Source organism: Coturnix japonica, chromosome 2 (assembly GCF_001577835.2).
Source record: "Coturnix japonica isolate 7356 chromosome 2, Coturnix japonica 2.1, whole genome shotgun sequence".
NCBI classification, from domain to species: Eukaryota; Metazoa; Chordata; class Aves; order Galliformes; family Phasianidae; genus Coturnix; species Coturnix japonica.
This window is the reverse complement of record NC_029517.1, coordinates 52,218,254-52,239,107: the sequence shown is the minus strand read 5'-3', so window position 1 is coordinate 52,239,107 and position 20,854 is coordinate 52,218,254. Positions and strand designations below refer to the sequence as shown.

Below are 20,854 nucleotides of genomic sequence, written 5' to 3'. Positions count from 1 at the left end.
TTATAGAATGTGTATTATAAGCCAGTTTGCATTCACTGTTGTCCACGTGAGGCTTTTAATTCAGTTTTACCATGTCTTACAAACCCTCACTGCTGCTTAAAGAAGGAACGTTCAGTATTTTTGCATAATGCATCTTGTTACAGCAAAAATCCCTGCATTGCAGCAGCTCAAGATTGCGCCTCCCTCAGCACCCAGCCTCCAGCAGTGCCTGCTCAGAGAATTTTCCATCTTTCTCCATGTCCTATCAGGCAGCAAGGTAGGGGCTTCCTAAGCTGAATTTTGCCGTTTGGCCATTGTGTTGAACAAGCACTGATAACTTACCCTCTGTGAATTTGCCAGTTCTGTTTTAAATCTGTAAGACTGTAGAGTTGGCATTGAGTCTTCAAGGAGATCACTAATTTTGGCATGTAACTGCTGCTTAAGTGTTCCTTTTGATAAGATACCATCTGTATGTAATATACTGACAACACATCTTTTTTCCAGGACAAGAATGTAAAGTGGCAGTTCATTGTGTCTTAATTACCTTGATGTGAAAACTGACTAACCCCGAATTCAGTGGACTTCCATTAATGTTAGAAGATTGTCTATTGTGTAAGAGAATGATCAGGTTGTGCATTTAGAGAACTGCAGTGATTCATTAATATTGACTTGTGAAGTAAAACTAATGCTGTGACTAAGCTGTAGGGAAAAAAAAAAGCTTTGAGACACAGTGTTTGCTGAAAGTTGAGAGAGTAAATGCAAGTTACTACAAGTACATCCAAATGTTCATAATAAACTGCAGTTAACTGGAATTTTAAGATCCAGAATTAATATGTGTACAGTATAGTACAAAGTGCAACCAACTGCACATGGAGAGATCATGAGCTGTAAGCAAAAAACAGAATGCATTGTCCAGCAAGGAACTCAGAACCAACAAGAAATCAAAATAAAACCCATTAAAATTCTAAGGTTTGGTGTTAGTATTAAGGTAATGGAAAATAGCCTCATGTATAGAGTTTGCACAGTACTGCAGTTCAGGGGCTAAGAAACTCCAATGAAGAGGAGGTTCTGTAAAACATTGCTCCAATGGCTATTCCAGGAATGATTTCAACTGCTAATTTAGCTCACATTTATTTTACTACTGTTCTTTGAAGAAGCTGGGGAGAATACAACACTATGCGCTTTATAACTCTATGTGGGGCTGGCCCTTCAGAGAAGACTTCCCAAATAATTGCCTTTTGAATCTTATGATTGTAGGTGTCTTTAGTGGTTTTGTTTGTTTGTTTGTTTGTTTTTCTCCTTCATTTAATTTCATTTTAAGAACTGTAAACAAACAATGGTGATAAAATTAGAACATGGGAAAACAGCTTATGCATGAGGACCAAATGGTAAGCCAGGTCACTTTTGTAAGACAGAGGCGAGTTTAGTGATATTTTCTTAGATGTGCTTCTGAGAAAACAGAGACTTTTGATCACAAACATTGTAAGAAAAAGCTCTTTAGAGAATAAACCAAATTATCCAATAAAAGAAGATCAGAAAATTCCAGCTTCTTACAAAGGTGTACGAGGATGAGGAAGGGAGTCACTTTATCTCAAAAGACAAAGAAATATTATAACACATTTTACTTGTTCTCACTCTTTTCTGGTGCTGTGCTCTGTCTTGTACAGAGCTTTGAAACAATTTCTCTGTGTCACTGCCTCACCCTGCCGATGATTTAGCATTTCTCTATCACCAATGAATAAATAATCTGAGGGAATAAAAATGTCAGCATACTATTTGTCAGTGATACTATAGCCCAACCTTTAAAAACAAAGGAACACCCCTAAAGAAAAAAAAAATGGTCTAAATGAATTGCTCAGATAAGCAAACATGGTTCCTAAGTGTTCTTAATGCCATTTGGTACAAACTACAAGGAACATTTCATATTCAGACATAGCATGACTTGCCCCAGTAGCACCTCCTGCTCGTCCTTACAATGAAACGAAAGGCCTTAAAAAAGTGAACTTCTGACTTTATGACTCTGTGTTACGTGCTGATAAAGGCAGTGACTGACGTAACTTCTGTCTGAAGAAACCTGATCCCAGCTCTCACTCCCTTCACTCTGAGTTAGCACTTTCTCTGTGCTCTTGTCCAGTGCCTGCTGTCCCTGCTGTGCTCTGCAGTTTGGCTCTGCCACCTCATACCTTGGTTGTGCTACAGGTAAGCATGGCTGGTTGTTTCTTTCCTTAACTTTCACTGCTTTTCCTTGTAAGAATAGTCAAGCCAGTGTACACTCAGGACAGACATAGTACGTCTGGGGAACCTGCACGTTACCCACATGCATTTGTGCAGAGTTCACACTCACTGAAATGCCACCAGGGTGCTACTTCTTCCCTAACTGTTCCAGACAGTGGTTCAGAAAGGCATTGCTTTCCTTCTCAAGGTGATGAAGACTGTTCAGGCTAAGGACAGCCTCTTGAAAGAAGAAGAGATGGGCAGCACCACCTTTATATTTTTCTAGCTGTAGGTTCAGGTCACTGAGAACTGAAGCTGTTGTTTGGTCTTCAAATGCACAAGTGCTTGGAAGTGGAGATGGGGAAGGAGAATGAGCACAGTGATGGCAGTGGGCTCACAGCTCCTCCCAAACCACCTCTGTTGGATATAAACCAGAGAGATTTGTTTTTACAAATAAATTTCAATAGCATCTTAGAAATGCAAGAAGATAATACTTGTACATGGCACTGACTGGAGCAAGTGTAGAAACACTGATCCATTCATATTATGTTACAAAGCTCACAGGCCTATGTGGTTCATGCACCATGGGAGCCTTCACAGCACTGCACAGACTTGTGCTTGGATCTCTTCTACCCACATCTGTATCCTTAAATATTTAATACTTTACATTTTGCATTAAATTTCATCAGACTGATTCATTAAAAATGTATGCGATTAAAGCCTTTCAGGTTACACTGAACTGTAGGGCATTGCACTTGCATTTCTGAAGTTTCAGAATGTGTTCTTCAGTATTCAATTGATCTTGTTTTGTTTTCTGATTTTAGTTTAATAAAAAGAAAACAGTTTGTGGAAGGAGAAATACATATCAGCTTTTTCTATTATATGTTTATACTGTGCTTTGGCTTATAAACCTGTCTAGTAATTCATTTCTTTCCAGACAAACTTATTTTAAATTAGGTTTCATACACATGAGAATGCAGCATGTGAAAAAAATACCACCAACAAACACCTCTAGGGGGGTGTGACTTAGACTTGCACCCACGTGTGCTGATGCAGCATTCAAAGAGGATACAACTTATCTTGACATTTTCATCTTGAAAATGAAATCTCATGAGATGTGCTAACTTGTCTGAGATTATTGGATTTCTGACAATTCTGGACCACTGTGCAGATCTGGCTGTAAAGTTGGTTGGCTGTTGGCAGCTATCCTGTTCATGCTACTACGACTGAAGTCACACTAGTTCAGGGTGAGCTCTGTAACCTGCTTTTCCCCGTTTCACTCTGTGAGTGTATTTGGCACAGTCAGGTTGAACTGTTCTTGTTCCTGTACCAAGCAGAGTTTTCTTGCACAGTGCTCACAGGCTTTGCAGCTTGTATGGGGAGAGTTCAGGCAAAGCTTAATCTATGTTCTCTCCAAAATCCTGAATGATTTAGAGAGTCATTTTGCAGCAATATGGAGTCAGTTCACCCACTTGGTTAAGCTCAGGTTGGTGTTGTAAAATTATTAACTTGTGGCAAAGAGAAGCTACACAAACACTGTTAATTTCTGGTGGCGTTTTTTGACCTTTGTGAATTACTTGTTTATTTTCATCTAAGCAATAGCTAGTAAAAAATTAACCATACCCTTACTGTTAATTTGTTCGTAAAATATTTGGCTCAATTTCATTTTTTTTTTTCCTTATTTTTTTTTTTTAAATGTAAGTCCTGTATTAAGCCTTTACAGTCTATGGTACAGAGCATTCTGCATTCTTGGCAAGGACATACATATGAAGAAGGGTAAAAGATTTGGCTTCATCCCTATTTTAATTATTTGTGATAGTTGCTTTCCTGGTTGTCCTTTACTGTATTACTGAAGAGTGCACAAGCTCTAGCTACATACCAGGTCCTTGTGGAAGAACTGATAACATAAGCAACTCTAACAACATTATTATGATGAAAAATGACCCAATTTGCTGATTGAACCACGTTTCATTTTTGATCTGACAGCAGTATGTTCACGATATTAGTGGAGTGATTAAAAATTCACCAGTCTATGACACCGCTGTATTTGTTCTTTTTCAGTGTACTGTGATATTCTCCGCTGAGCATTCTGTTTTTCCTGGGCAGCATTCCAGATGGCGAACGAGTTAAGGCCCTGCCCATGTGATATTGGAGACAGGTTTGATTATGGCGGCCGTGGGCAGGAAGTACAAATTGAGCACATCAAGGCATATGTCTCTAAACCCTCTACCAGCACAGACAAAGCCGTGATCGTGATTCATGACATATTTGGATGGGAACTCCCAAACACGAGATACATAGCTGATATGCTAACAACCAATGGATACATGTAAGAAATCCCACACTTTGCAAAGTGTCTTTTTAATGAGAAAGTCAAATTACATTTCCATCTCCTTTCCTATATAAGCCATACAAACATGATCAATTTCATAGGTTTCAATCTCCTGTTTGTTGAAGCAGTGTAAGAATGTTGTTGAGTAGTCCTACCATAATGAGACAGTACACAAGTACTGAAGAGGAAAAAACAAGAAAAGCTTTATTTTGAATCTTTGACTGGGTGACTGAAATGCTTTTTTTTGGGTCTGACCCAGCCTGCTTCATAGCATGCCTGCAAGTTTGCTGTTTTGGCAAAAATTTCAGGGAAACTGAAAACGATTCTATGGAAATTAAGTGTACAAGCTTATACCAGACAGAGAAACAAGGTCTCAAATATGTGAAAAGTGTGCTGGATATCCTCTTCTCTCTATTATTGCGTTATCATTCCTTCTGGCCCTAATGAATCCCTTTTAATCCCTTTTTAGTGTTATGTCATGGGCATAAAATGTTTGTATTTTTCCTACAGAGCCATCTGCCCTGATTTTTTTGTGGGACAGGAACCATGGAAACCTTCAAATGAGTGGGCTACCTTCTACGATTGGGTGAAAACACGAGATGCCGGCAAAATAGACAAGTACAACAGTTGTTCATTGTACATCTTGTGGATGTGCTTATTTAGTAGGAATTTTTGCCTCAGTAAAGATGGAGGATTAGGACTTAAATTATTATTGTGTCAAATACAGCTGGATGTCCAGAAACAAAAATTTCATGCAGTTCAAGTGTTGAGTTTACGGTTATCTGAGGGGCGCTTTTTGGAGAACGAGTAAAAGTGACCATTATTTAGTTATACAAAGAGTAGAGGGAAGATTAACGACTCAAAAGAAAAGAATCCTCAAAAGCTGGGGAATGTATCAGGCTTGTTCCACTTCCATCTGGTTCCTACAGGCAAGCACAACTTCTAGGGGCTTTGGGCAAGGTGTAGTTACCTAAGGAAATTAAATTCATTAGTCCAGCTCCCCATCAGATTTGGTGTACTAATGGACGGTTGACTGAATATGAGCCAGCAGTGTGCCCAAGTGGCCAAGAAGGCCAATGGCATCCTGGCTTGTATCAGGAATGGTGTGGTGAGCAGGACTAGGGAAGTCATCCTGCCCCTGTACTTGGCACTGATGAGGCCTCACCTCAAGTGCTGTGTTCAGTTTTGGGCACCTCAGTACAGAAAGGACATTGAGCAGACTACTTCGCCATTGTTCTAGTCATTTTTAAAAAACTTTTATCTGATATCTCTTAACTGTGTTATTTTACTTATGTTAGGCTATAAGACAAATATTTCCAGTTGTGAAATTAATTGGTATACTATATGTTAAATCCCATCAGGTTCTAATTATAGTGATCTGGAGAGAGTGAATTTGCATGTTTTCTCCTTTGGTTTCTCACCTAGAGTTTGTCCTATAATTCAGAAATGAGCAATTGTAGCACTGTGGGACCTCAGCCAGCACCAAGCACTGACACAGACATTTGCTTCCAGGCAGGACAAGGAAGAGAATGGGAGGAAAAACGTGAGAAAGGTCACGGGCAGCATATTAAGCAAAGGATAGAAAAAGAGAAAAAGCACAAGCAAGGGAAAAGCAGTCACCCAGACCCTGCTATGGGCAGTGGAAGCCCAGCAGTAGCCTTCGGGGAAGCCAGGGGAGCAGAGCTCAAGCCGTAATTCTCTTTCATTTATGTTTCTTAGAGAAGTTGATGTTGTCATGAAGTATCTAAAAGAACATTGTGGTGCAAAGACCATCGGTGTGATTGGGTTCTGCTGGGGTGGAGCAGCAGTACAACACCTGATGCTGAAGAATCCTCATTTAAAGACAGGAGTGTCTCTTTATGGTAAGTGTCAGATAGCTGTTGTGTTGTGGGAAGACACAACCAGAGCAGGAAGCTGTCCTGTAGGAGCACTCCTGTGACAAAACTCAGTGTGACAGCTTACTGAAGAAGAAGGTGATGTGATTTCAAAATATGATTCCTTAATTTGACTACTTAAATTGAGAATAGGGCAAACCAATAATGATTCTTCCCTGAACTTTTTGAACAGAGCTGTTTTTTCTGTCTTTAATGTCAACCCAAAACATGGGAACTTCTCAAAACAAAAGGGGCTTTCAAACAAAGTGTGTTTAATTCATTTATAATCTGATCAGCTCTAACTTATTGTAATGTCTTTTATTTTGACTGGCTAGCTTAAGTAGTGTTTTAACCTCTCTAACTAGCCTGAGTCACTTCTTACACCTTCCCTTTTCCCCTAGGAGTGATCAAGTTCTTTGATGACAAAAGCACTTTGCTTCACCCAACCTTCTTCATTTTTGCTGAAAAAGATGACATCGTCCCCCTGGAGCAAGTGAGTTTCCCATTGGAGATACTTGTCTCCATGCTTTTCATTCTTGTTTTGTAATTTGATATTTACTTAATTGAAACCAGAAGACGAATTTAGAATCATACAATTGCAGAGGTTGGAAAAGACCTTCAAGATCATAAAGTCCAACCACAACCTAACCATAGTACCCTAACTAACAACTCTCCACTAAATCATATCCCTGAGCACCACATCCAGATGTTTTTAAGCACATCCAGGGATGGTGACTCAACCATCTCCAGGAGGAGTCCGTTCCAATTTGTGCTCTCCCCCCCCTTTTTACTGTAGTTCTACACAAATTTATGTTGCTCATCTTCAACCCAAAAAGTTTTACAGTGACACTAAAAATGTTTTCTGCTTCTGTTGCAAAATAAAGACATTTTACATGTGAGAATTGCTAGTGCTGCAGAGCTTCTGCTTTCTGGTACACTTGTCAAAAGTCTTCTGGGGGAGCAAGGGTGGAGAAAGTCTGGAGAGAAAGATGATCTACAAAGGGCACCAAACAGGAGGGTGTGTTTCCTTTGAGTGGTGTTTTCCTGGCAAAAATCCCAGTAACTTTGATCTGCCAGTTTTTGTATCTGCTCCTCTCCTCCCTCCGTTTCAAATGGATTCAAAACATTGCCAGGTTTTATTTCTCTGAGCTCAACAGCTACTTGTAGCAATGACTGCATGTTATCCTTCACGTGACAATGATCATTAAGTGCTTCTGTCTTTATAGGTATTCCTGGAGCAACTTACACACTTTTTTTTTTTGCAGTTTTGTACAATCACATGCTTTTGTTTTTTCTTTTCTGTAGAAAAAAAAAACACAAAACACTAGTTAAAAACATATTAAAAAAAAAAAAAAGGCTATAAATAGCTACCATGCTAACTCAGTGTTCAGCCACGATGGTACGTTCTCTGTTACAGGTTACCGCGCTGGAGCAGAAGCTTAAACAAAACACTAAAGTTGATTATGAAGTTAAAATTTACCCTGGACAAACTCATGGTTTTGTGCACCGCAAAAAAGAAAACATCAATCCTCAGGATAAACCTTCCATTGAGGAAGGAAGAAGAGATATGATCAACTGGCTGAATAAATACATGTAGAGGAAATCAAGCACCCATAAAACAAACCACTGGCTTATGAAATCAGAAAATAACAAAGATTATGTTGATTAAAATGCTCTTACAATCATCAAAATGTTTTGTAAATACCTTTTACAATAGCACTACTTACATGCACTTATTTTCTAAGATGTATATATTTTTACAAATGCTGAAAGCTGTATTGTAAAAACATTTTTGAGTTCAACTTCACATACCTTAAAATTATTATAAAAGGATGTAGATTTCTAGAATCTGAAAGATTCCCTTTCTTATATTCATATCATTGTAATAAAAGATCATCGAAACTCAGTGTCCACTTGGATAACGCTCTCGTAAAAGCTGTGTTTAAAGTTGTTGGGCTGTGAAATGTGACATCGTGGAGGGAAAGCTCCGGCAAAGACAATCTATTTAAGTTTAAATAGCCACAGTATTCATAGACAGGTACTGCATTTTTTATGGACTAGAGGGATATGCAGAATGAGCAAAGAAGGACTGAGCAAAAGTGTAGATGGTAGAAAACGAAGAGACTGTGAAAGAATGGAAAACAGAGAGAAATAAGAACTAAATTGGAACAGAAGACTGTCACCAGCCATAGGCAGAACATAGAAAAAACAAGAACAAACAAGTGAGTGAAGACTGAATCCTTCTTCCCCCATTTCCAGACAGTACTCTAGTGGGAGTAGGGACTGAGGGCAGGGATTTAATCTTGGCTGCCACCTTGTTGTTTCCTTTAGTATCTTATTATCTGTGTCTATCAACCAAATTCAGGATTATCTACTTTAACAACTTTGGGGTATTACAGCCAGCCTGAATATCTTTAAAATTTACCTGGGTCTTCCTTTCTTCCACGGAAATTCCTTGCATAGGCATAATGGCCAGTGTTTTGGAGAACTGCTTCAGCACCTCAAGTGATCTGCAAACCTACCACATCTAATTGTTCTGATTTATCTTCCTTCTTCTTACATTTGCACTTCTTCAATAAAATTAATTTCTTCCAGGATATGGCTAACACTGACTTATTCTGTGAATATTGAACTCAACAGGACTCTGGATACTTCAGTCTTCATCAAACTTTGTGGATTAGTTTTTCTTCTAGATGATAGCCAGCACTTTCACTTTGCCTTTCTCATTTTTGAGGCATTTACAGATACTTCTATTACTAGATCTTTGACACCAGATAGCAGTAAGCTACCCTGAAGCTTCGGCCTTTCTACAGGGCTCGTTGTTCTGTCCATAGATGCATGCTGCTGTCTCCCCCTCTATATATCTGCTTCTTGATTCTGAAACACATGCAGACATATGGATGCAGCTGCAATGATCTCTTGCTACACTATCTTCTGTCCTTTAAATCAGGATCCTGTGACATTTAATAACATCTCTTCCACAAAGCACCAGTGTTCTCCACTGCTTCCTCCTTTGCATTATCTTAATAAAAAGCCCCATTGCCAGCTCAGCTTCTGAGGCTGATCCTTCCTTTTCCCACTCCCCCAGGAAAGAGCATTGCATCATTTCACAGTCAAGATGCAAATCCTCTGTCATCTCACATGATCTCAAGCAGTTTCTCTCCTTCTCCCTCAGTCAGAGCTGAATCTATCACAGTGTTGACCTCAACATAAATCCTCACCTCTATAAATCCTTCTAGTGCCATCAGATTGCTCTCTACTGCAATTGAATCAGGTATCAGGATGGGTAATACGTAGATGCCACAATACAGCCCTAATGGTAGATTAGCTGTGAGAGGAATATAGCAGCTCCTCTTTTTCAGCTCCTCTTTTCATCTCTTCTTTCTTCTCAGTGTATTCATTCAGTGAGATTTTTCCTGCATCTTTGATACTGGGAAAATAGATGCAGCTGCTGTCCTAAGCATGCCCAGATTACCCTTAGGTGAAATCCCAAGGGGATTCTTCAGCTTTCATAGAGTATTCCCCCTGAAGGTGCAGCTCCATTGCCCCCCAGTATTCCTTTCCCCCATTTACTCTGCCAGACATGCTGGGCAGCTCTCTCATGCAATTATCTTCCCCTTGGGCCCCTCCCTGTACAAGAGAGAATGGTGGCAAAGAGGAAGAACAGACACCTACTTTTGCTGGTGCAGCCACATCCCTTGCATGTGTCCATGCAGCTCTGCTGAAACCTGAGGATAATGATCTGTGAACCTTCCCAGAGGGTGACTTGGGCATGTTGCTCAGAAAGCCTGTAAAGTGGGAACTGAGTTCCCACCTGTGGATTCCTGCCCAGTTTATTGGGGTTGCTATGAGAACAGACAGAGGCGATGAGATCAAACACCTTACAACCACTGACTAACATGGATTTTAAATTAAAAAAGCTGTCAGTTTCCATTATTAACACCCTACCAATATGTTTCACAGAAGACAGTCAGTAATATCTCAGCTGTCCATGCCAGATTGCAGGGTTGGGTTTTTTTTTATGTGAACAAACAGATGTCTCTGAGAACTGGGCTAAGCCTTGCTGAATTTTGTTGGAGACATGGCAATAGTGAAACTGTGGACAGCATTGTTATATTTTTGTCAAAATTAATCATCCTTGGAGAATTCAGAGTGGCTCGCTCTTGGACAGGTGTTGCATTTCATCGTATATTCATATTTGCCATCACTAGAGGCTGTAGAAATGCAGGCCTTGAGATAGAAGATTCAGAATTTTGACAACGTTAACATTTACTATACTAAAAAAAAATCACATATTCACAAAACTGGCATTTGAGTACATCCTTTATGTCTGGGAAGCGCTGACATATAGGCATATAGGTTATGACATTACAGAAGTCCTTCTGCCAGCACAGTATTTTTGTAGATCTATTCAATTCCAGCAGCCTGCCTTGCCAATTTAATCATTCTGGAAGTGATTCCCTGTTGGCACTGTGCATGTGGAATATGAAATGTTAATCTTCTGTAATTTTATATATTTTTTTCAGTAAAACCCTTCATACACATTTCTACCTTCTGAGACTGCAGCATGTGAAGAGAAACTTGAACAGTAACACTGTCAGCTGGTGTTGTCCTTCTTCCCCTTTACTCAGATGAGAGTTACAATGGAACATCAGAAGTTTTGGCTTTCTGTAAGTAATTTCATAAGCAAAGTTATTTGTTAACAGCCTTGAATATGCAGTACTACACAGAAAAACTTGCAGAATCCTTACCCACAGGGAACCTACAACTATTTTTTAACCATTTCAGGAAGAGAGAACCTAGAAGACTCCTACTCCTACCTTCCATAGACTGCATGAGATTTTGGCCACTGAGAAATGCTATACCAAGGAAGGAAATGGAATGGACTGAAGTGAACTTCCTGAGGAAAACCACAGGGACTGGACAAGTTTAGTGAAGATGGTGAAGATCACTGTCCTGAAGAACAAGAAGTTATATCCTGTCCACTGCTGATAATCTCCCATTCTCAAAAAAGATTGAGTCCTTCATGTTAAAGAAAATGTTAGAACATAACTCAAATATAAATAACTCGATCTTCTGCCTTCTAAGAAGTTAAATTCTGGGTCCTCATTTCTGTTCTCTGATACAAATGTTTTGATAACATCTGATATTTGTGATCAGTTTCATATTACATAGACTTCACTGTTAATTCTCCATTTGCTTCTCCTTTTGCTTACTGAAAAGGAACTCTTCTATGGGCTTTTGGTACAGTCTTGATGGCAACAATTGATGCTTGATGAATCTTCAAGTCTGCACTATTTTCTCCATTCCTCTCTGTTAGCCTTTACTGTTTCTTTTTACAAAGGTGTCTAAAAATGATAGTCAGTATTTTATTTTGACAACTTTTTTTCAGCTTTTATGGCTCCCAGTTTCCAAACAGGTATAGTCTTTCAGTGTGCAGCTTGTAGTCAGATGGAAGGTGAGATAGAAAAGTACAGAGACAGTGCCAAAACACTGCTCAGACAGAGTGCTCAGACAGAGCAATGCCAAAACTCCCATAAATTAGTGCGTAAATAGTATAAATATATATGTATATATATATATTATCTTCCAGCCTGTGGGCAGGATGGTATTTACACTTTATGGTAGATTACAGAAGACTGTGCGCTTGCTTTAACAATATGCTCTCTACACAGTTCCAGCTGTACAATTATGATTAGCAGCTCTCCTTCCCAGGCTGAATTTGCATTACTTGGCAGTAACATCTGGCTCCAGAGAATTCTGATGGTCTCAGGGAGTGGGGGTTGACTTTGTCTTCTTCAGAGTAGATCCTAGGGAGGAAGCTGAGTGAGAAATGTGTTGGATAAGAGAGGCTCCTGGGTTAAGAGAAGCAACCAGATGAACCAGTGTAGCATCACGGGAGGAGAGGGGAGAAGAACATGAAACCCATGTCTTCCTACATTTGTGGCATGCTGTAACCACAGTCTGCCCACTGCAGTTCCATGCATATACCAGCACTGTGCCTGGGACCCTGATGAGAAGGGAATCTGTTGGTGATGTCCTCTCACACCAACCAAGAAGCAGTCCAACTCTTTGGCTACCAGCAAGAGCCAAAGGCAGCATGTCTCTTACATTGGAATGCTCCCAGGGCAGTGCCAAAGTCTAAGATATATGGACATGACACTAAAGGGCATGGTTTAGTGATGGGACTTAATAAGTTAGGCTGATGGTTGGACTTGGTGATCTCAAAGGTCTTATCCAATCAAGACAGTACCACGATTCTATGATTTTTTATTTTTATTTTTTCTATCAACAGGGAAAACTGATGAACAAGAGCAAAAGGTGACTGCACCAGCAGATTCAGATTTAACCCATCTGACGACTTTGTTATTCATTTTGGCCACATCCACAGGTACGCTGTACTTGCTGCTTCAAACTGTAATTGCCTACACACCAGAGGTTTTAATCAAACTGGACTTTGCTCCTTTAACTATTGACATTTCATTGTGTTTCATTGCAGGCAGTGAGTAGTAGCTTAGTTCTGGGACTGTTTTTCAGGGAAGTATGTTCTCACAGAGACACAAAACAACCTGGCTTAATTTCACTGAAGACCAGGATAAATGAAGGTAGCACCACAGAGAGTACTTTGTTGCAGAGCTCCCTGAGAAGAGTGATGAGTGTTTGTTGCCAGTCTCCTCTTTATGTCCTTAGAAATCTCCCTCAGCACATTTTGCTTATTTGCCTGTTTCTGGTCTTTGTCTCTGCAGTATATCAAAGTTCAGCAAATACCAGAAAATGTAACTTCAGAAAGTGGGGAGTGTAATGGGCTAGTAAAGCTCCAAAACAAAGTTCCCCTTTCATACGGTGGAGCAGATGGTGACACCTGTGGCAATACATTTCCTTTCCTTCCAGCCTATATTCAAAGCTGGTGAGGAAATTTTGTATCTGGGCTGGTAGTTTGCCATAAACACAGGCAAAGCTACAATAAAGTTATTTGCTAAGGGGATCAGAAATTATCTGCACTGTTAAACTGTTCTTTTTCAGTTTTTCTACCAGGTGCTGAGCGTACCAATTGTTGAATATTTCTTGAAGAATCATTCCTTCTTCCAGAGTCTTCACAGAATTAAGAAAATTGTCAGAACAACTCAGGTGAGGGGCCTGATAATCAAAACACAATTGTTCTCAGTTAAAAATAAAACAACAACAACAAAAGCAGTGAGACAAACCGTTATGGATCCCTTTGACTCTTTTGAGCAAAAGGAGAAGGTAAAAATAAGACCCCCTGGTCTTATTTTTGGATGTGTGAATACTCCACTGTGTGGTTCAAGTAATGGTTTGTTCTCTCATCCTGTCAATGGCTTTTCCCTCCATCATAAAGCACCTGGAGGCTTCATCATGACTCGTGTTTAACAGCTAAAGATTAAATTGAAGTTAGCTATGGGATAATGGGACGATTTCATTGCTACCCTGTGTATTTTCAGATATGATAAATAGCTAATGCAGCTATAAAATCACATCATTAAAATCAGTGAAAGCCAGAAGACCAAAAATAATGACACCCTTCAGATATGTTATTTATTGCTCTTTGTTCCCAGCCCGTGCTTGTTATTACCACTTTGCTGTGTAATACCAAGGCAGGAAGCAAACTGTTGTGTTTGGCTCCGAGAAGGCTGTTGCAAGAAGCCGTGAACTTGTTGCCCTTGTAATCTGAGCAGGGCTACAAGCTGTGTAGCCTGGTTAGCAGGGCACTTTGATTCAGCAGTCTTTGCTGGTTATGCCATCTCAAAATTGTTATTTGTAGCCAAAGGGCTCCCAGGTAGGACTAGGCTTGTAGTACATGGCTGGCATCATGGCTAGAGTTCACTTAATCCTGTTTTTCTGCCTTTACAAAATACTGTTGAGGCCCATCCCTGTCTATCTGTCTGTCAGGAGTCAGTCACTGAAGAAAGAAGAATGTGGTGCTGGCTGCTGAAAGTCAGAAAGCTGTGGGAAAAGTAGAGGGCTCATGCATCTCAGATGGAAGGAAAAGATTCATTATGAACAAGGACAAACAGATCCAGGGCTGATTCTTTAATGACACCTGCACTAGTCCAAGTGCCTCTTACCTGTGTAGAGACATTTGCCTGCCAAGAATCTGTTGAATGTCTCTGTGAGCACAGAGGGATGGAAACACAACAAAAAGGTAAGGGAAAGGCGTAGGAGGTCAGTGGTAGGGCGGGACAAGGAAAACTGAGTTGTCAGGGTGAAAAAGTCACTGGCAATGATGATACTTCCTGAAAGGCATGAGCATCCTTGACTTAATGGGCAAGGATAAGGAGACCAACACTGCTTACGATAGCAAGTCTTCCTCCATTGCACTGTGAGCAATGGCATTGCAAGAGAAAAATGGCCTTGTCATGTTGCTTCATGGCTATTTCCAGGTCATTTTCATATCTTCTACCAAATTGAAAAGTAAGATTCCCAGGAAGTGCTGAACCCAGGACAATGGTGGGGAAGTGGACAGTAAGGTTTTTGAGACAATGGAAATTAATCCTCAGTGAAACAAAAGAAGCCTGGGGAAAAATGGTTGTCTCTTTGATTTTCTGCAGTTTCCCCCATTCCCTTCCCTTGCTTATCTCTTAATGTATTTGTTTCACTGTGCTGATACTAAGTGGTAGGAGCACTGGGTGTAGAAAAGAAATATGTTAGGATGTTTCTGTAGAATGACAAGGAGCTTGAAATTAATTCAAAAGAGAAGGAAATAGAGTAGGAATGAATAAAGAGGAACATATTTTAAGTATTAATCTTCCTCTCCCAAGAAAATTGAGGAACAATAGTTTGAAGGAGAGAAAAGACATGGGAGAGAAAGGAAAACTGTGTGTACTGTCTCACGCTGCACCAGAAGAAGGAGAGGAGGGAGGGTCCAGCAGAGGCCCTGCAGGCTGGTGAAGTTGGAAGCAGACTTTTCCATTTCTTGTTGTCCAGCTGGCTTGTTGCAAACTGGTGATTGCTAGTCCCATGATATTTTTGATAGCATGTCTGATGTACTAATGAGGAGAAGCTGAAGATATATTTGGTAGCATGTCTGATGTACTAATGATGAGAAGCTCCATTCACCACTCGAAAGAGGGATTAGGACTCACATCACCATTCCAGCTTGTCACTCACCATGGAATTAAAACCTTCTTTGAAAGTGGAATTTACTGACCCCACGGGAGAGCCTCAGGCTAAGGAAATGATGCTTTAAACATGAGATCACTGAAATAAAATAATGCATTAGCTAGAGAGCTTTCAGCTTTCCAAGCTGTGGCAGAAAGCCACTGGACAACATTACATAGAAGTAATAATAATTCTCCAGCCAGATCATCACAAATGCTGTTGTCATTTCATCTGCTGCAGAAATAGTGAAGATCTGCAGAGATTCCAGGAGATGGATAGTTTTTAAAGAGGTTTTATGTCTAGTATGGAAGAAGTTTAGCTGTGCGTCTTTCCTAATGGAGGAAAATATCTACTTCCTATCCTGGTTTTATCACCAACAAAAGCCATGTTGACCAGAATGGTTCAGGGTCTGAGGAGAAAAGCACCTGGAACCTCATGAACCAACTCTTTCGTGAGGAAGGACTCTCAGCCTCCCAAGAGTGAAACTTCAGTTTTCATGTGATCACAGACACTGATTAAATCTCCTCTCTGGATGAATTAAATTGGATCTGAGTTCCCCTGAGGATGAAGCACCACTGGATGCCCTATAGCTCACATCATACCTGCAGATCATCCCTCAGAGGGTAGTTCCCTAATGTACAGTGCAAGCTGATACATCTTGAAGGACTGAAAGAGTAGACAGCTCCTACAGGGAGGCAAACCCAGGCTAGCAAGAACCAGTGGCACATTAAGGCAGCCAAGACTGTTTTACCTTCTTTTTCTGTGAAGAAAGAAGTATGTGATAACAAGGTTGTTGAAGCTGAATTTCCCACCTCCTCATGCATGTCCATCCAATAATGTCTCACCAGAACAAGGAATTTTTTTCTTCCTGTTTTGATTCTGCATGCTTATTTGTGTCTCTCCCTTACTTTCGTTGTACATCTTCAGACATTCATTTGTAGAGCTATTTGTCTGATCTCATACCAGAGATAGATTACGGGAGCACAGTGACAAATAAAACTGTAATGTGGGTCCTGGGAAGCTACTAGTGCAGATAAATGAGTGCTTGAAGGGTTTAGAAGCAGCATATCACTTTTGTGACACTGAATTTCAAAGCAGCTAAGTGAAAACAAATAATTAATATACTTTCACTCAGTTTAATATCACCCCCTAGTGTCATGTATTATATTTTTCCACACTGGCCTCAGCCTCTGCCTCTGAATAGTATGGCCTTGAAGATGCAAAAGCAGCCACGCTACTGATCATGCTTTCAGGAAAATGAAAAGGCAAGTCTGCCTTTTAGAGCTAGATTTTTTGCCAAGACATCAGAGTTCAAATGTTTCTTGCAGGGAGTTTAGAGAGCTTTCAAACTCCTTTCTGTTGTCTATGCCTAGGAGATAAGCCTTGGGATACAGTTCCTTCTTCTACCAGTGAGCATTAAGTACCCTGTTTGTTGGGGAGATTTCAACTCCTGATGACATGTTTGCAGTAGACTGGTCAGAAAAGACAGGTTATTCTTGAAATAAGACCATGCAGATACCTTGAATATTTATAAGTCACCGTGGCTGGATGACATTTTCCTGAAAGTCGTGAAGGAATTCAAATGTGAAACTGAACTGCTGGCCAAGCTGTATAACCTGTCATTAATGTATCTGTGCCAGAACCCTTGTGGTCTGCCAGTGTAACTCCCGCTATGAAAAGTAAGTGAAGAATCTGACTTCCTTCTGTGGCAAGACAGTGGTGTCTATAATAAATAGTAAGATTGACAAGTATGTGAAAACCATCTGTTGAGAAAGAGTTAATATGGCTTCTGTAAAGGGAAATTATGGCCATGCTGAATTCTGGAAGGATGGGGTTCTGGAATGATGTTAATATGTGTGTGGCTAGAGACGAGACAGGCAAAATAATACTTTCAGACTTCCAAAGCCCAAAGTTCCTCACTGAGAGTAAGTAAAGGAACTAAATTACTGCAGGGTTAGAGGAAAAGTCATACTGTGGAATGAAAGATGAGCAAAGGATAGGTCTCACTTGGTACTTTTCAGGATGAAGAAGAACAGACATTGAGCATATCCCAGGGGCTGCTGCTGGGACTAGTTTTGTTCAGTATCTTAATGGATAAACTGGAGAAGCAAGTAAACAGTCAAATCAAGACTAAGGCTGATACTGGCATTGGGTGCAGAAATACTGTTATGATGGCAAGGAACTTTAGGAGAATCACACAAAACCAAGAGGCTGAGCAGAAAACTCTCAGATGAACTTCACTATAAATAGTAATCGGAAAGTAAGTAATCAAAAACCTAGTAAATCTAACTAAGGTTATATTCTCATTTAGTGAAAACATTTCTCATTCAGAGAAAATAATCTAACCCATGCCTACATGACGCTGATCTCAGAACTCAGATCTGCAGTTTCAAATTAGGAAGGAGATCTTGGAATTTGCATTTATTACTCTTTTGGCAACAGCCAAGAGAAATGTTGGGCATATTGATAATAGTAACTAAAATTAGACAGAGGGTGCCATTTTAGCTCTAGATAAAATCTCGGTGCATTCTGATCTTGAGCTCTGGGGGCTGTTCTGGTCTCTGTATTTCAAGAAAGACATGATGAAATTACAGAAGGTACAGAGAAGGGTAGCAGAGATCAGGCATGGAGTAGTTGCTTTATGAGGGATTACCTTCTTCTTTTGGAGAGATGGTAAAGTTGAGAGAAGATATGCCTGAGATTTATAAAATCATGAAGATGATGGACAAGGTGAATCTGTCTTTCACCAAGTTCTGCAACGTGACAACTTAGAGGATTTGTGAATTTAGTATAAGAGGAATTCAAACTAAAAAGGAAAGTATTTACATAATATTGAGCGAATGTGTGGAACTTGATGCCACAGGAGACTGTAGAAGCCGATGTTATCAGTGGGTTCAAAAAAGGTATGAAATGAATTTATGACATTAAAAGAACTGGACAGGGTTTCAAACTCCAGCTTCCATAACACAAGACTTTTAGCTGTTGGAAGATTACTAGGAAAACAGACTGCAGACAGTGAGTAGGTGTGTGCTTTTAAACATCTATTACTGCTGTTGTTGGAAAACACTGGGTTGGATGGGCCATTTTTTATGTTCTTGATTATTTTCAGATCTGGGATGCTGAAAGTCAATTCAATGTGGCTACAGCTCTTGAGAGATAATTTCCTCCTGATTAAGAAGGGTGGACCAAACTGACATTGTCAGAGGAATAATCCCTTTCCTCCAAAGGACTGAGAAATGTCAGAGAAATTCCTGAGCTTCCCTCAAATAATAAAGAATTGTTTTCTAAAAGATTTTCTTGCTGCCCACTGCTGTCACCATCCTGAAGACAAAGCATTCACAGGTGGTCTTTTAAGAGAAAGAACAAATAATCCAAGATGCTGGAGTTTAGTGTTGGTCTCCTTTCCAGCCCTCGAAACCTTGTGTCCTCTAAGGTCTCTGATCTACCCACCAGGCAAGCTCCCTGCTATCTCCATGACCCTTCTGAAAGATGTCACCCTGGCAGGGAGAGACTGCAAAGATGAAAACACAGCCTAGCACAGAGAATCACTCACCAGGCATTCAAACAGCAAATGTGGGGCTGTTCTGGGAGAAATGATAATGCCACCACAGAATTTCATTAGTAGAATGAACGAGGACAGCTGAGCCAGATCAGAATAAAAGACCATTTAACTACATATCCTGGCTGTGAGACTGTCCAGTGGCAAATTCCTTGTGGAATATACAAGAGCATGGAAGTATGTAAGCAATCCCTCCAGATATTCTCTTAGCTTCCAGCAGCCTGAGAGACAGATGTTGAATCTCTGTATTTAATTGTGTTCTTCCTCTGCAGTTTCTCTGTCCAGTTATTTTATGAAATCACATAAATGCTTTTTACTCACACTCCCCTGATGCAAGGTATCCAAGGATGAAGGTATGCCGTGTGAAGAAGCCTTGTACTTTCTTTGCACCTACTTCTTGTTCTGATATCTTCTGTAAAGATAGTGAGCATTAATTTATTTTCATTTCTTTTATTCCATTCAGTTTTTATAATACCTATTTACTGTATCTACTCCACCTTCCCTCCCCTGTCATCTCTTCTCCAGAGGAGGCACTGTTACAGGCAGTTGGAAGCTTGTGTCACTGGGTGCCTTTCAGAGGAATTTGGACAAAAATGAAGCAGGCCTAGAGCAGGCAATGGGAATCAACAATTGGCCTCAGAAGGGACCTCCTCACACTGTTGTCATAAAATCACAGAATCATTAAGGTTGGAGAAGACCTCTAAGGTCATCTAGTCCACCTACCACCAATACTGCCCACTAAACCATGTCCCTATATACAACATCCACACGTTTCATGAACACTTCCAGGGATGATGACTTTAGCCAACTCATTCTACTCTGATGGCACCTTTACTATGCTGGCAGTGGTGAAAAGGGCAGCACGAAGAGAGGAGGCTGGAATGGAACAGGACAGGGTGCTGGGAGGCAGACACGGCAGTCAGTGGGTGACCTGAGTCCGTGGGTGTGAGGGCTGATGCTGAAGAGCATGATTGAGAAGCACCTGTGGACAGTGGAGCCTGAGCTCAGCGAGAGCCTGCTGTGCTAGCTGGCAGGCCCTGGCAGGCGAGGTGGGACATTGTGCTATGCTTTCAGGAAGGTGGCCAGCAGATTCCTCAGCGATGGTGTATCGCTGAATGACCTCATAGCACAAATGGTCTGTGCAGCTGGTGGACAACTCTGAGCACCCCGCATGTGCCGAGAAGAGCTCAGGGCCCCAGCTCTGTGTCCAGGAGGCAGCCCTCTCCTTGTAGCACCTGCCTGCCTACTGGGGCTGGAGGGGTGGAAGAGTTGGAAGCTCATAAATTTATTAATAGAAGAAGATGTAGGAAGGCAATGGGGAAAATCAAAGAGCTATTCACACTCCAGCATCAGGCACTAAGCTGGTTCTGAAAAGATGTGAGAAAACTGCATGCTGTAATGAATTTGTGGTTGCTCTGGAATGTGATGTTCTGTGAAAAGGTTTATCGTCAGTTTGAATATATATAGACAATCTGGGAACTGCCATTAACTTCAACATAAAGAGCGCAGTCCTGGTAAAAGGAGCTTGATGTTCATATTTATCAGTCTTCTCTCTCATGTGGCCCTGCTGATAAGCCTCTATACTTGTGTGGTGCCAAAGAGTGCTGTCTTGGGTTCAAATGGTAACCAATATCTTTCGCCACTCTATGTGCTTTTGGTGCCTCTGATAGTACAGAAAGGGAACTGAGGAACCATATAGCATCAGGTAACTCTGAAATGAGAGTACATACCCCACCACCTAATGTAAAGGGAGCATTCACACTAGGGCCAATACTAGAG

At 40.6% G+C, this 20,854-nt stretch overlaps 1 protein-coding gene across 1 annotated transcript; it reads left to right on the top strand.

The window, feature by feature from the left end:
* Window positions 1-2,055: 2,055 nt before the first annotated feature.
* LOC107309544 (carboxymethylenebutenolidase homolog) lies at window positions 2,056-8,996 on the top strand. The gene is made up of 6 exons (XM_015854449.2): window positions 2,056-2,178; window positions 4,255-4,522; window positions 5,036-5,143; window positions 6,245-6,387; window positions 6,801-6,892; window positions 7,817-8,996. The coding sequence occupies exons 2-6, from the start codon at window positions 4,308-4,310 to the stop codon at window positions 7,994-7,996; spliced, it is 738 nt and encodes a 245-aa protein (XP_015709935.1). The 5' UTR covers window positions 2,056-2,178; window positions 4,255-4,307; the 3' UTR covers window positions 7,997-8,996.
* The last annotated feature ends 11,858 nt before the right edge of the window (window positions 8,997-20,854 follow it).